General features: G+C 49.3%; 1 protein-coding gene across 6 annotated transcripts in view; it reads right to left on the bottom strand.

The window, feature by feature from the left end:
- Positions 1-14946, bottom strand: part of ADPRHL1 (ADP-ribosylhydrolase like 1) — an 81711-nt gene extending 66765 nt beyond the window's left edge. The window contains exon 1 of one of the 6 annotated variants that reach the window (XR_003857155.1): positions 14630-14938. Coding sequence is in view for 4 of the 6 variants with exons in the window: in XM_029604653.1 (XP_029460513.1) it covers positions 14630-14843 (214 nt within the window). In the remaining 2 variants the exon portion in view is untranslated. Of the gene's footprint in view, positions 1-14629 lie in introns of all 6 variants that reach the window. The other 5 variants (XM_029604653.1, XM_029604652.1, XM_029604657.1 and 2 more) reach the window with 5 other exon arrangements.
- Between the last annotated feature and the right edge of the window lie 530 nt (positions 14947-15476).

Below are 15476 nucleotides of genomic sequence, written 5' to 3'. Positions count from 1 at the left end.
GGCCCCATTCTTGGGGATAAGGAGTTGGGAAGGAGGTGGAGATTTCCAATTCCTGTGTTTTTTTTTTTATTTTTGAGAGCTGGCGTGTGTTTCCGGAAGACGGTCTTAAAAACCACCCAGAACCCAACTGGAGGTTGTTGCTGAAATAAAAGGAGTTTTGCATGAAATAATCCACATCTTGTACAAGGTGCCATAACTATTTTGGAGAGTTGTAGGAGACGGCACCAGGCTGGCACTTGCATCAGGAGGAGATGGAGTGTCACCTTTGGAGTTAACAGTAGCAGAGGTTTTCCTGGAGGAGTAGGGGGAACCGTAGGACAATTTACACAGAGAAATAATTTCCAATAAAGCAAGGAAAGGACTTTGCAAGTGTTTAAAGGTGATTGCAATTGAAAATAGGTTTCATAAGGATTCATTTCCCGGTACTGTACTTTGTATCAAACAGTCATAATAAAGCTCTGGAATTTGTTGCCAGAGGATGTGGTTAGTGCAGTTAGTGTAGCTGGGTTCAAAAAAGATTTGGATAAGTTCTTGGAGGAGAAGTCCATTAACGGCTATTAATCAAGTTTACTTAGGGAATAGCCACTGCTATTAATTGCATCAGTAGCATGGGATCTTCTTAGTGTTTGGGTACTTGCCAGGTTCTTGTGGCCTGGTTTGGCCTCTGTTGAAAACAGGATGCTGCGCTTGATGGACCCTTGGTCTGACCCAGCATGGCAATTTCTTATGTTCTTATGTCATCACTTTGACCATTTCTGTTCATTGATTCTGGCGTTGATTTTACCATTAGGCAAAGGAGGCAGTCACAGAGAGTCTGGGGGCGGGGCATAAATATTGGGAAGGCGGAGTCGGGCTGGAGCAACGTGGCTGGTGGGAGTCCCCAGGCCCCAGTCAAAAGGCAAGAGGAGATGGAGCAGCAGGAACCTGCGCTATTGCTCTCCAGCACTCGTCCTGCAAGTGGGCACTGCAAGTGTGTTCAGAGCTCACAGGCCAGCCCTTCCGCCACTTATCTCACGGTGCACGAGAGATCAGCAGCAGGCAATACTGGCCCACAAATGTGTTCACCTGCTCATGGTGCCTACATGGAGGATGCAAGAATGGTGAGGAGGAGCAGCAGCAGCAGCACAGGGAGGGTGGGTGAGGAGAGGCAGGTGCTGGGGGACGGGAGAGAAAACGGAGGCAGATGGATGGACGCTGAAATGAGGACTGGAGGGAGGGTGCCGGCAAGAGATATGAACAAAAAGGATCTGGAGTCAACAGGAGGGACAAAGAGAAAAGGAACAGAAGTAGGAGAGAGGAAAATGGAGTGAAGCGGTGGGTGAAAGTTGGAAGATGTGGAAAAAAAAGCTAGGGAGGCGTGGGAAAGCAACAAAGGGAATAAATGAAATAAAGAGAGGGGGGACGGTGTGGAACTGAGTGGAGGGAGGAGGGAAAATACTGAGCTGGAGCCACAGTCGCCGGAGGACGGAGCGCCGTGCCGAAGCCACTGCCAGTAGCAGGGAGCGCCGAGCTGGAGTTACTGCGGGTAGGGAAGCGGGGATGCGAGACTGAAGGGTCGTCTTAGCTGCGACCGATTCTCGTGTTGGAACTACGTGAGAGCGATTCATGCGAGACTGGTGCCAACTCCCAAGCCTACGGTCCCTGGAGAGAGACTTTTGTGCCTCCTTCTTAGTGACCCACTCAGCATTGTAATGACCCAGGAGAAGGGTCACATACATAGAACGAGAGCATCACCATCTCCCAGCAAGAGGAGATGTGACTGGAGCCAAATACGGTGCAGCATCATCGTCAGGAATTTGGCAGATACTAAATTTTACGCCATTCAGCGAGTCTATCCAGCCAATTTTTGATGGAATCAAAAAGTATAACATTTTCGGTTGCTAATATCTTGATTCACTGGTCTAGGGCTCTTCTCACATTCTCTCTGTCTATGGGAGAGCAGAAGGTACAACCGAAACTGGCCCTGGACCAGGCTTGCTTTTTTGTATGCAAGGCATTGTATATGCTGGGGAAAATTTAACACTAGAGGGAGCACAAGTAATCCCCAAAGCCATCGTGCACATGACACTACCAAGACAAAAAGAAGATAACCTAATATATAGGAGCAAGAAATACATTTACATGGGAAAACGTGTATCCAACTATTCTGGGAAGACCAGCTACGTAGGAGCTTACCTAGGACCACGGCCAGTTGGCACTGGTACTCTGAGGTACTGGTAAGCACTAAGGGGCAGATTTTCAAGGATTTACGCGCGTGGGGGGGGGGGGGGGGGGTGTTACGCGCGCCGGGCCTATTTTCAAATGGCACGGCGGCGCGCGTCAAGGCCCAGGACACGTGTAAAGTCCCGGGGCTTGGAAAGAAGGGGCATGGCCTGGGCAGCGGGTGGCAGGGCTGGACCATTTGGCGCTGTGCCTGGGATCACGGGCCGGCTGTCGGCCAGCGTGCGCAAACTACGCCTGCCCAGAGGCAGGCGCAACTTATAAAATAAAGGTTGGGGGGGGGGGGTTTAGGTAGAGGAAAGGAGGGGGAAGGTAGGGGGTGATGGAAGGAAAGTTCCCTCCGAGGCCGCTCCAATTTTGGAGCGGCCTCGGAGGGAACGGGAAAGCCATCGGGGCTCGGCCCGCGCAAGGTGCACTAGTGTGCACCCCGTTGCGCGGGCCGACCCCGGATTTTATAACATGCGCATGGCTGCGCGCAGAAATGTACGCCCGCTCGTACGTCTTAAAATCCGGCCCTATGAGAATAATGATACCTGTGAGCACTTAGGAGAAAGCAACCTGAAGAGCCATTGTGAGTCCTTAGTGCCCTGTTAACAACAGGAAGTAAAGTGATATGGGTCCTGTTCACATCTAGAGGACGTCTTTTCAAGGCCATTTGTCTGGGTAAAATCACAGCAGTAGCCAAGTAAAAATGACTTGGCTGAAAATGCATGTGAGCTTCCGCTGCGTGTGTACTTTTAGCTTGATTAAACAGAAACACTCAGGGGGGGGCGGTTTAATTCAGGAGGTGCGCGCTATTGTGTACCCACTCGGCTGCCCACACAAATAGGAGATGGAAAATACATGCAAGCAGTTTTAGCGCGCACCACCGCAGCCACGAATTTTCAAAGGCAAAAACGATACTAATGGTTTCCCTCCAAAAACAACTGCCGCAATATGTGCAGGCTACAAGAGCCCGGGGTACATTGCAAACCATGCAGGCTTATTAAAAAAAAAACTGTCCCCGTAACGGAGAGAGTGTAGTCTGCGGAGTTTAAAAACAGAGCGCAAAACGAAAAAAAGGTGTGTACCTTTCATAAACCCTGAGCTTTACTCAGATGGACTTCTCCCTGTTTTGAATACACTGCCTGCCCAAGCTGAGTAAGAAACCAGTCAGTTCATCCGGCAGAGCTGCCGAGAGGATACAGACAGAAGCAGGGACAATCAGAATTCAATGGCAAAACACACACACACACACACACACTGCCTTCATTATTTGTAATTAGGCATCCTTCATAGCTCCTATAGTATCTGTGACAACACACATCTCTGCTATAAATGTGTATTATTTATAGACTACTCTACTAACTTCCCAGAAACTGCAGAGAGACCATGCTGATGCCAAACACATTATACTGTGCATTAGATTAACATCTGCCATGCAAAGTATTCCAAAAACATTTGGGTGTCTTCACAGTGGTTACAATTTTACAAGTCAGAAATGGTGTAATTTTACAAAGCCATATGGATTTTGTCCTGTTGCATCACCCCCTTGGTTTCCAGGAGCTAATGGTTTTCTTAAGAGCGAAGCCAAATACCATAAACAATCTTCCCCAGATAGCAGGAGGAGGAGACTCTGAAGCAGGCCATTACGTTACCTTGCTAAATCACAGGACGGGGCCATCGACCTTGGCACATGAAATTGTATCTACAAATACACTGTATAATTAGAAGCTGGCACACATGTTAACCTCCGATCCTAAGCAACTCACAGGAAAGACTCATCAGAAGGAAAATGTGTTTTATTCCTGCAGCCAATGTCTACTCATCTGGCCTACAGGGGTCAGGTTATGAGGCACAAGTAGCTTTTACAGTCCCTGAAAGAGGGCACAAGGGACTCTCAATCATTGCACAACAGTGACACCCATGGGTGGGATTCGTTGTGCGCACCGGAAGCTTTGATTTGTGGCTCCCTACCAAGGGTTGTTGCTGTGGTGGTTGGATTATAGGAGGTTGGGGGTGCCTTGATTTGAACCGGTGACCTCAACACCTACAGTGTCGGCCTCCTGTTCTGCGAGTTATTCCCTGCAGTGTTACCGCAAGTATTGGGCTTCGAATATCTCCTCATCTCTCTATGCCCCATTAGTAGGAGGCCTTGCCAGAGGGATGCTTGAAAGGCCAGGATAGGAAAATAGCACAAATTGATTGCATTTTCATCTCTGCATACTTTTATTTTCCATGCAAAAAAGTATCCACAGAAAAAAAAGCAGGTGCAAAACATCTGTGGATACTTTGTCACCGTAGCAGTTTCCAGAGTGAAAGACTGTGCCTACTTTCACTCTGAAAATTTGTGCAAAAACCAAAACTAAAAAGGACCCAAGGACTCCTCAGCAATGTGGGCAGCTGGAAAATGCTCCAATTAGTCCTTTTCTACCCATATCTTCGAACTAAACCACAGCCTGATCTGCAGTCATTCAACAAAATACCCTGTTAGGCGCGTGCATTGTTTTGTTTTATCGGTTTGGGCTTCGTTTTCGGGCACCCGCGGGAAATTTTGTTTTTTCCGTGGTTTGGGTGGGGGGGGGTTTCCATATTTCTCTCTTTTCGGTGTTCGTGCGCACTAAGAGGCGGATTTTCAGAGCCCTGCTCGCCTAAATCCGCCCAAATCCGGGCGGATTTAGGCGAGCAGGGCCCTGTGCGCCGGTGAGCCTATTTTACATAGGCTCACCGGCGCGCGCAGAGCCCCGGAACTCGCGTCCCGGGGTTTTCGGGGCGTGTCGGGGGCGGGTACGGGGGCGTGGCCGCGCCCTCCGTACCCACCCCCAGGTTGCGTCCCGGTGCGCAAGAGGCCCGCTGGCGTGCGGGGATTTACGCCTCCCTCTGGGAGGCGTAAATCCCGACAAAGGAATGGGGGGGGCTTAGAAAGGGCCGGGTGGGTGGGTTAGGTAGGGGAAGGTGAGGGGAGGGAACGGGGGTAGGCTGCGCGGCTCGGCGCGCGCCGGCTATACAAAATCAATAGCCTTGCGCGCGCCGATCCAGGTTTTTAGCAGATACACGCGGCTCCGCACGTATCTGCTAAAATCCAGCTTACTTTTGCTTGCGCCTGATGCGCCAGCAAAAGTAGGCCAATTCGCGCTGTTTGAAAATCTACCCCTAAGCAGTTTTCTAATTTTGGAGTTAGGGTGCCTTAATGGGGCTTAGAGCACACTAACTCTATGTCCCATTTGTATGCGCTACCTACTTTTCTAATTCCGGAATCAGTGCGCCCTAATAAGACTTAGGGAGCACTAACTAACTGGTTGTTAGTGCGCACTAACAAAAAGTGTCAATTGGGGGGCAGTTCATTAGCTAGAGTTATGGTTCTGCATTCCCATTGGCTGTTTCCTTCTAAAGAAACGGTAAGGAGACTAACATTGGTTAGGGCGCACTAACAACCAGTTAGTGCGCCCTAAGTCCTGTTAGGGCGCACTAACTCCTAAATTAGATAACTAGGTAGTGCGCACTAACGGGACTTAATGGACACTTAGGGGCAGATTTTCAAAGGGGTACGCGCGTACCCCCCGAAAACCTGCCCCAAGCTCCCCCTGCGCGCGCCGAGCCTATGTTGCATAGGCTCGGCGCGCGCAAAGCCCCGGGACGTGGGTCGGGGGCGGGGCCGCAGCCTCTGGACCAGCCTCCGGACTGGAACATGGTGCGCCGGCAGCCAACCAAACTGGCGCAAGTTACGCCTGCCTCGGGCAGGTGTAACTTTTGGAATAAAGGTGGGGGGGGGGGGGGAATTAGGGCCGAGGGGTGGGTTAGGTAGGGGAAGGGAACAGAGGCAGGCTGCGACCTTTGGGTCGGCGCTAATTTCTGAAAAGTAAAATGTGCGGCTTGGCTGCACATTTTACTTTCTGTATCCCGCGCGCATACCTAATAGCGCCCTCAACATGCATTTGCATGTTGAGGGCGCTATTAGGTGCCGCGGGTTGGACGCGCGTTTTCCTCCCCTTACTGAATAAGGGGTAAGGGAAAACGCGCGTCCAAGAACAGGCTAACAGTGCGCTCTGGAGCGCACCGTACTGTATCGGCCTGTAAATTAGCCAGGTAGACTACAGAAAGCTACTGCTTTCCCTAGGAGTGAGTAACAAGCATTAGATCTACTTTATGGGATCTGCCAGAGACTTGCTTCCTGGGCTGGCCACTGTCAGAGACAGGATGCTGGGCTCCATGGCCCTTGATCTGACCCAGCAAGGCAATTCTTATGTTCCTGTACTCTAAGTAGCACCAAAACCAAACCTGCTGTGCAAAGCCAACTTGATGCAAGTTCAAATAACCAAAAAACAAACTATCTTTCAATACAGGAACTTGGAGGGGAAAAAAAAAAAAAAAGAGTGGAAACCACTAATCAAAAGCAGATAGATATTTTCATAGATTAAACAGTTGTCAGCACCAGTTATAATTCCAGTAAGCAAAAATCCGCTGTGAACCTTTTTACCCCAATTTGTAAGTTGTCCAAAAGTGCTTAAAGTGTCCAAGATCTAACATACAACCCCAGAGAAAAATCATTTAATTTACCATTTATTGAAATGCAATAATTCAAAACCTAACTATACATTAAAAAACTACCTAACTCACTCATTCCACACAGCAATAAAATTACATCATAACAATATGCAAAAGCATAGGTACATTACCTTAAAAATATCTATAATGTGCAAAATATTCCTCATCATATAAACAATCTATACGCAGTTTATTCTATATACTTAATATTTAAATTATAACAGTTTCACTGATTTATTCAAACTCGTTCAATATATTTCCCATATTCAACACTTGTACTTCCGTTCACAAACCCTCCCTTGTATTCCTTGTTCACAAGCTTAGTGTCTTGTACTTCTGTAGACTTTCTCCGACAAAGAATTCTCTGTTTCACCCCATCAACCGAGGGCTTCCTCAGGGAAAATACAAACTCATGGGGTTCTTTCCAAACCTGCTCTATCAGCTGTCTCTACAATTATAATAAATACATTTTTGATAACTCCCTGCTCCTTTTAGCTTATCCAACCTTATATAGTACAACACACTCGCCCTCAAATTTTGAATATTTCTAATCCATCCGTGCTCTCCAATGCGATGGCATTTCCACAAATTTCTTAATTGTGTAAAGTTTTACACAGCGATGTCTTATCACGCTTTTCAAAGAATTTTCTATAAAACATCAATACGCATAAATAGAAATAGTATGCACAGCCTCTTACTATATTGTTCACAACTTCGCATGCCATCAGGACTTACCCAAACCTGGAAGACACTGCCATACATAGCGTCCTCACAGCATACCTACGTTATCAAGGGCTGTTTATATCCCCACTAAATACTTTAACCATTTATTACCACTTATTTCCAACAATCACGGGGGTAACTACACACCCCTCCCGTACTCAAAGACCTCTCTCTGTGCAAACAGACGAAACTCACCTTACAATATGCACAATAAGGCACCCAATTGTTGCCATAATGCTTAGCTCTAAAAAACGGCCAATAAAAATATTTAGGCCCCAATTCTCTGCGATAGTTTAATATGTTAAATCCTAAATGAATTCACCCATTGCAAAATTCCTATGGATGTTTCCAAAGTCTCATAATGAAAGTCCATTACCTGCTATTAAGTTCACTTAGAGAATAGCCACTGCCATTAGCAATGGTTACATGGAATAGACTTAGTTTTTGGGTACTTGCCAGGTTCTTATGGCCTGGATTGGCCACTGTTGGAAACAGGATGCTGGGCTTGATGGACCCTTGGTCTGACCAGGTATGGCATTTTCTTATGTTCTTAAATCTCTACATAGATCTTTTATAGAAAAGCTGATCATTCAATCTGGGCCATTTAATCCCCAAGGAGACCGTTTTCCAATGAAAAATAAAATGATGTTCAGAACGTCTTAATGCCAAAGACAAGTCCCCTCCATTCATTAATTTTACCCTTTACATTACAAAGAACGCTGTCTCTCTATCCAATGATCCACTAAAGGGGCATTCTCTGTCATAGATCTAATCCGGCTTTTATGTTCAGTTATCCTGTCTGATAGTTCTTGATGTCTGCCCAATATAAATCAACCCACATGGGCACATCACTGCATGTAAAACATTGCCATGTTTTATCTCCATTAAAACACTTCAGAACCTCCTATATTCGCTATTAAGAAACGTCTGAGTTTGAGGGATAGTTTGCAATATCGAAATGACCCAGCACATTCAGTCAGTATGGTTAAGGGTCAAGTATCATGTGGTTCATGCTCGGCATGTACCCATGTTATTAGTTATAGAATTCTTTTCAGCATCCACAGTTGGGATGGAAATATGAGATACCTGAATTATTTACATGCAATTCACAAGGGGTGATATATGCAGTGATGTGTCCACTCAAGGGCCAGACCATAAGAGAGAATAGAGACTGATCTTCGTGAAAAATTGGGCCCTGCTGGAAAAGGTCCCTGTGTGGAGGTAAGTACAGAGGGCTCCCCGCAAGGAGTCTTTGCATTTCTGCATACCATGGGGGTCTTGGCCAATCCGGGGCCACTAGTAGAACTAGTCCCCTGTGGTGTTCTATCTTGCGGATGATCTTGCCCAGTAGTGGCCACGGGTGGGGAGGAATGTGTACAGTAAGTCCTCCCCTGGCCAGGTCTGGACAAGGGCGTCGATCCCTTGGGAGTGCGGCTCTCGTCTTCGGCTAAAGAACCTGAGGACTCAGACATTGAGAGAGGTGGTCAGAAGGTCCATGGCTAGGAGACCCCAACGATTTACTATCAGTTGGAATGCTCTGTTCAACAGCACCCATTCCCCCGGGTCCAGGCTTTCTCTGCCGAGGAAGTTCGCTGAGACGCTGTCTTTCCCTGTAATGTGGGAGGCCGAGATTCCTTGTAGATTTTCCTCTGCCCATGCTATGAGAGGGTCAATTTCCAGAGACACTTGCTGGCTTCTGGTTCCTCCCTGGCGGTTGATGTAGGCAACCGTTGTAGCGTTGTCAGACATTACTCGGATCGCTTGCCCTCGGAGCTTGTGGCTGAATCGCAGTCACACTAGTCTGACTGCTCAAGCTTCCAGGCGGTTTATGTTCCATCCCACCTCTTCCTTGTTCTATTGTCCCTGGGCCGTCAGTTCCTGTCAGTGAGCTCCCCACCCTTGTAGGCTCGCGTCTGTGGTGAGCACGATCCAGTTCGGTGAGGACAGGCTTACTCCCCTGCTCAGGTGGTCTTCCTGTAGCCACCACTGAAGCTGAGAACGTACCTCTGCTGGGAGTTGGAGGAGACTTGAGTAATCCTGGGACAGTGGGTTCCAGCGTGACAGTAAGGAGCACTAGAAAGGTTGCATATGAGCCTTGACCACAGAACAACCTCCAGGGTTGATGCCATGAGCCCTAAGACTTGAAGATAGTCCCATACCTTGGGACATGTACTGTCATCAATCGTCAATTGTTCCATCAGTTTTCTCCTCCTCTGGGGAGAGAAGAAGATCTTGTTCTGTTTGGTGTCGAAATGGGCCCCCAGGTACTCTAGAGACTGAGAGGGCTGTAGATTGCTCTTGGCCGTGTTCACGACCCAACCGAGTTCCTGCAGTAGGTTCATGACTCTGCTGGTCACCTGTCTGCTTTCTTCCGAAGACTTCGCCCTGATCAGCCAGTCGTTCAACTAAGAGTGTGCCAAGATCCCTTCCTTCCTCAGTGTTGCCGCCACGACCACTATAATTTTGGAGATTGTTCTGGGGTCAGTTGCTAGTCCAAAGGGTAGCGCTCGGAACTGGTAATGGTGTCCCAATACTGCAAAGCGTAGAAAACGCTGGTGATCTTGATGGACTGGAATGTGAAGGTAGGCTTCGGAGAGGTCCAGGGAGGTTAGGAACTCTCCTGGTTGTACTGCCATTATTACGGAGTGGAGAGTCTCCATGTGCAAGTGTAGTATCCGCAGATGACTTGTTGACATTCTTGAGAGCCAAGATTGGTCAGAATGATCCTTCTTTCTTGGGGATGATAAAATAGATGGAATAACGCCCCGTATTTTGTTGGGGCGTAGAAACCAGAGTTATTGCCTTCAGAATGAGTAGTCTTGTCAGAGTGGCTTCCACTGCCAGTCTCTTGGTGTGGGAGTGGCAGGGTGATATCAAATTTCTCCCGAGGGATGCTGCGGAACGCCAGAGAGTAATCTTCTCGAATGATGTTTAGTACCTATTTGTCCGAAGTGATCTCGACCCATTGTTGGTAGAAGAGGGAAAGTGGACCCCCTATTTCCTGTGGATGGGTCATCCCATTCTCATTGGGGAGCATGGCTGGAGCCTGCCCCCAGGCCTGTTCCTCTCTTGGTTTGTTGGTTCCAAAAGGGCTGGGACCTTCCTGAGGGACGAGGTGCCTGGAAGTGCGAGTTCCTGTAGGGACGAAAGCGTTGAGAGCCTCTGCCCCTAGTTCTTCTGGGGGAGGGGCACTGGGATCTTTTACCCCATCCTCCGGTAGCCGAGGCATTGGAGATTCACCCCACTTGCTGGCTAACTTCTCCAATTCACTTCCGAATATGAGATCCTTTAAAGGGCATTCTTGTGAGATTCGCTTTAGAGGTCGCGTCAGCAGACCAATTCCACAACCATAACTGTCTTCTGGCCGCCACTACCGAGGCTACTCCTCTGGCTGAGGTATGCACCAGATCTGAGCTTGCGTCCATCAGGAAGGCTGCTGCAGGTTCAATCATTTCACCGGCATATGTTCCAGAGTTATTTACCTTTCGAGAGAGAAGTAAGCAGGAACGTGCCACCAGTGTGCAGCAGTAAGTAATCTGCAGTATCATTGCTGTTGCATCGAAGGTCTGCTTAAGGATGGATTCTAATCGTCTATCCTGAGTATCCTTCAATGCAGCCCCTCCCTCAACGGGAATGGTTGTTCGCTTTGAGCCAGCATGGCGTCCACTTTCGGGAAACGCAGGCGTTCCTTGGTCGCTGGTTCCAGAGGGTACAAGACTTCCAAGGCTCGACCCCCTTTAAACTGGCCTCCGGGGCATCCCACTCCAGGTCAATCAGTTCTTGGATGGCTTTCATCATCGGGAAGTAGCACGAGGCCTTACGAAGGGACACCAAGATAGGGTTCTTCTTTGGTTCTGCCATAGGGTCCGTGCCTAGGATACCCAGAGTCTTCAGAGTCTGGGAAACAAGGGCTGGTAATTCATCCCTGTTGAAGTGAAGCATGGTTCTGTATGGTTCCAGGCCTGAAGGGATGTCTCCTTCTTCCAGGGAGCTGTCATCATCATCCGAGGTGTCTGGGTCCCTGTCAGGGAAACTCTTGGTTAGGCGAGGCACGTCCAGGGGCATCTTGTGCTTCCGGCAGGGGTTGAACCCAGGTCACAGCCGGGGCTGATTGCGCCTGAACGAAGGCTTGCAGCCCCTGGAAAAATTCTAACCAGGAGAAGGTCCCTGGGTCCATTTTAGTCCCGGGGGGGGGGGGGGGGGGGAGTCTGAGTAAGGGGTCCCCGAGGTGCCCCTCTTGTGGAGAAGCCATTTCGGAGTTGCATGGATCCGGGGTTCTATTGTGTGTAGTAGCTCCGGACCCATCCTCAGACAGTGAGGGACCAGGCTTTGCTACCCCCTGGGCTTCTTCGCAATGACACAGGCAGGACTTCAGTTCAGGCTGTGCAAAGAGAGCGCCTGCTGGGCTTCTTGGACGCCGGTGCCATTGCCTCTGTGTATAGGCGCATGTATTTTTAAGCGCGGCTGTGCGTGTAGTAGTGCGTGCGTCTACGTTGGAGGCGCACAAGTTGGGTGCATGGACCATCAGGTCTGCCCCACGCGTACAGCCAGCAGAGAAGGGAAGATGGTGCCGACACTTGGCGCCCTCCGAGGGTCTCCACGTGATCGGACCCCTGCACCGGACCGGGACCTGGCCCAACAAAGGCTGCTCAACCCGATCGGTGCTCCCTTTTACCTTGCCAGATGAAATACGAAATCGGTACCGCCCTCTGAGCCCCGGAGACCTTAGTTTAACGTTTTCAGCTTACCTGGTCTCGGCGCTTTACCGATCGCGTGCCAGGACGGTCTCCAACTGCAGGGGGGGAAGAGGGCTTCACCTTCACCACCGTGCTCAGATGTGCACCCACTGCCTTTCAGCCGCTCTAGGGGCTACGTCCACTCCGGGTTGCCGGCTACCGGACCAAGGCTCACCTCTGAGGGATCTTCAAAATCACCTCAGGAATTCTCAGCTGGGGGAGGGACCCTTAGGTATCACCGCAGGAGAGCGGGGGCTCGCTCCTCTTCGAGGTAAATTTTGTCTTCTTTGCTGTAATTTCCTAACACTGTGCTGGTGTGTGGGGATAGCGTCCGCATCTGCTAGGAGACGGAGAGATACTGGGGAGCTGAGGTCACGGCAGGGGTGTATCTAGGGTGACGTCAGCTTTGAAATCTGACGCTGTCTCCCATCTGCTAGCAGAGGCGCACATAACCCATCTGGCCACACGCTAGGAAAAATTAGCAGGGAGTTATCTAAAACATGTTTATTATATAATTGTAGTTGAGAGAGGAGGTTTGGAAAGAACCCCATGATTTTGTATTTTCCCTGAGGAAGCCCTCGGTTGATGGGGACGAAACAGAGAATTCTTTGTCGGTGAAAGTCTATGGAAGTACAAGACGCTAAGCTTGTGAACAAGGAATACAAGGGAGGGTTGTGAACGGAAGTACAAGTGGAGTTTTGAATATGGGAAATATATTGAACGAGTTTGAAAAAAAAGAAATCAGTGAAACTGTTATAATTTAAATATTAAGTATATAGAATAAACTGTGTATAGATTGAGTTGTTTATATGATGTTGAGGAATATTTTGCCCATTATAGATACTTTACTGTTTTAAGGTAATGTACCTATGCTTTTGCATATTGTTATGATGCAATTTTATTGCTGTGTGCGAGTGTGGAATGATGAGTGAGTTAGGTAGTTTTTAATGTATAGTTAGGTTTTGTATTATTGCATTTCAATAAATGTGGTAAATTAATTAAATTGATGATTTTCTCTGAGGTTCTATGTTAGATATAGGATATAAGAGGAAATATAATATACACACACCTTCATTGTGGGATGTTTGGTTTGTTTTTTTAAAGTGTCCAAGAGGCTTTTTTTTTTCAGGTTTGGCTTGCACACTTTTTTTTTTCTCTGTAAAGCACAACTGCAGCATCTATTATGTGTTATACCGTTACCGGTCATACTGGTGTGAAGCGATAACCACATGAATACATGCATGTAGAGCTACTGTTGATCCACTGAATTCTCTCTTCAGAAGACCACAATGTTTGAACTGGAACTGTTCTGTGAGGTTAACTTCACCACCTCCCTCCCCCCGAATTGCTGAGACTTGATGACGCGCAGTGGGGTAATTAAAACCACTGCCCTTCCTGCACTTCTGGGAATTGCTTAGCATAACCTTTATTGTGTTCAGCAAGAACACGTGGTGCTCGTTTCCTCACACCTCCGAGGCTTTGAAATCTGCAGTCACCTTTCCTTTGAATAGGTCACCCTGCTCCTACCCTTATCGGGGGCGTGCTAGATACTCCCCCCCTCCCGGTCTGGCTCCCGGCTAAGCAATGGATTAGATAGATAGCTCGCATTCCCATCAAATGAACCTCAGGCGCTAAATATAGCGCAGGCTGGCAGCAGAGAAGAGGACTGGCATTTGGGAAGTTGTATTCGCCTAGCAGACAACAATAAAGCGGGCAGAATCTGGAGGTTTGCAGAGATGCTCCGAAGTCCTCTTTATCTGTGGAAACGGAATTCTGCAAATGAGGGAGCCAGATCTGGCTCCATGGTGGAGCAGGTCCGATGAGCGCAAGCTTCCTGCTGCTGGGAACGCGGCTGATCTGAACCCCTCGGAGGAATCCGTAAACATGGGGGCGGATTCTGCATGGGAGCTGCTCCTTCCTAAGGCTCCGCCCCCACCCCCCCAAAAAGATGCTATTCCAGTCAGTAGTGTTTATAAAGAAGTTTCAGCACTGCAGAGAGCCCTGCACCAAGAGTGTGCGGACCTGGAGAGTCCAGCAAAGGACACAATACTGACCGAACAGGGGCCTGGATGACCCTACTCCAAGCTTGGGGGGGGGGGGGGCGGGGCTCTAGACTAAAAGGTCCCCCATTTTGTGTCTATGGGGGGAAAGTGCTTAGCACTTTCCCCCCCTTAGATTTAATCCACCACACAATGAACATTTTGTAGTACAGACCAACTCTACCCTGTGCAGCCTGCCCCCCCTTCACCCGAAGAGTTGGGAAGAAGATGCCTGTGGTTCCCTCCCCAGGCCGGGTGATTATTTTATAGAGAGAGCTCCTGCATGCATCCGTCCTCCAGCGATCGCTTCTCTCCCCCCCCCCCGGGAAAGTGGAGGCCGCGCTCCCCTGACCCTCGTGCTCCGAGCTCCCGCCGCCGCCGCCTTACCTGAGGCCAGCGCCTCGGCGGTGCTCAGGTGCATGAGGGTGTTGTCGCTCACCGGCCACTTGTCCGCCGACAGCTGCAGCCGCTCCAGGCCCCCCAGCGCCTTCAGCTCCCCCTGGATGGTCGCCCCGGAGCCGCAGAGCTCCCAGATGAAGTCGCGGTAGCCCAGGGCGTCGCCCGCCCCCGCCAGCAGCATCGCCGCCTTGCAGTGCTCCATGGCGCGAGACGACGCTTTCCCCGTCCGCCGCCGCCGAATTTATAGCGCGAGCCGCGCCTGGGGGGGGGCGCCCTCCCTCTGGCCGGGCGCTCCTTCCCCCTTCCTCGCCTCTGACGCGTCATCCAGCGCGCGGGTCCCTCGCCTGCCTCCTTCTTTTCTGTGCGCGTGCAAACGCCCTCGCGCCTGCCCTGCGGCTCGGGCTTGTTAATGCTTAAGCCTGCATAGGACGGCCAGGAACCGCTACGGTATAAACCGAGCGCTGGGGAGTTTTTGGGTTTCGGTTTTGTTTTGTTTTTTTTTTTGCTGGCCCCAGCCTGAGAGAAAAGATAGAAGAGCACAGAGAATGCTTAAAGCTGGCAAAACTGTACCCTTCCAGCATTAAAAATATGACATTTGAGAAAAAAAAAAAAACCCAAACCAGAATTGTTTTGATGAAACAAGGTTTAGATTCTTCAATTCAGTGAAACAAAAGAGTCCGGGGGGAACTTTCAATTTGTTGTAACAAAACTGTATGCAGCAATGCGAAGGATTTTCGTTCCTGTTCTTGGCTTGAGGCAGAGGAGCACGGAGTATTTTAACTAATGCTAATTCTGCATTTTTTTGTGTTTAACAAGCAGCCTTAAAGCAAGGTAT

Source organism: Rhinatrema bivittatum, chromosome 5 (genome assembly GCF_901001135.1).
Source record: "Rhinatrema bivittatum chromosome 5, aRhiBiv1.1, whole genome shotgun sequence".
NCBI lineage: Eukaryota > Metazoa > Chordata > Amphibia > Gymnophiona > Rhinatrematidae > Rhinatrema > Rhinatrema bivittatum.
Note: the sequence above shows the minus strand (reverse complement) of the source record. Positions and strands in the feature narration are given on the sequence as shown.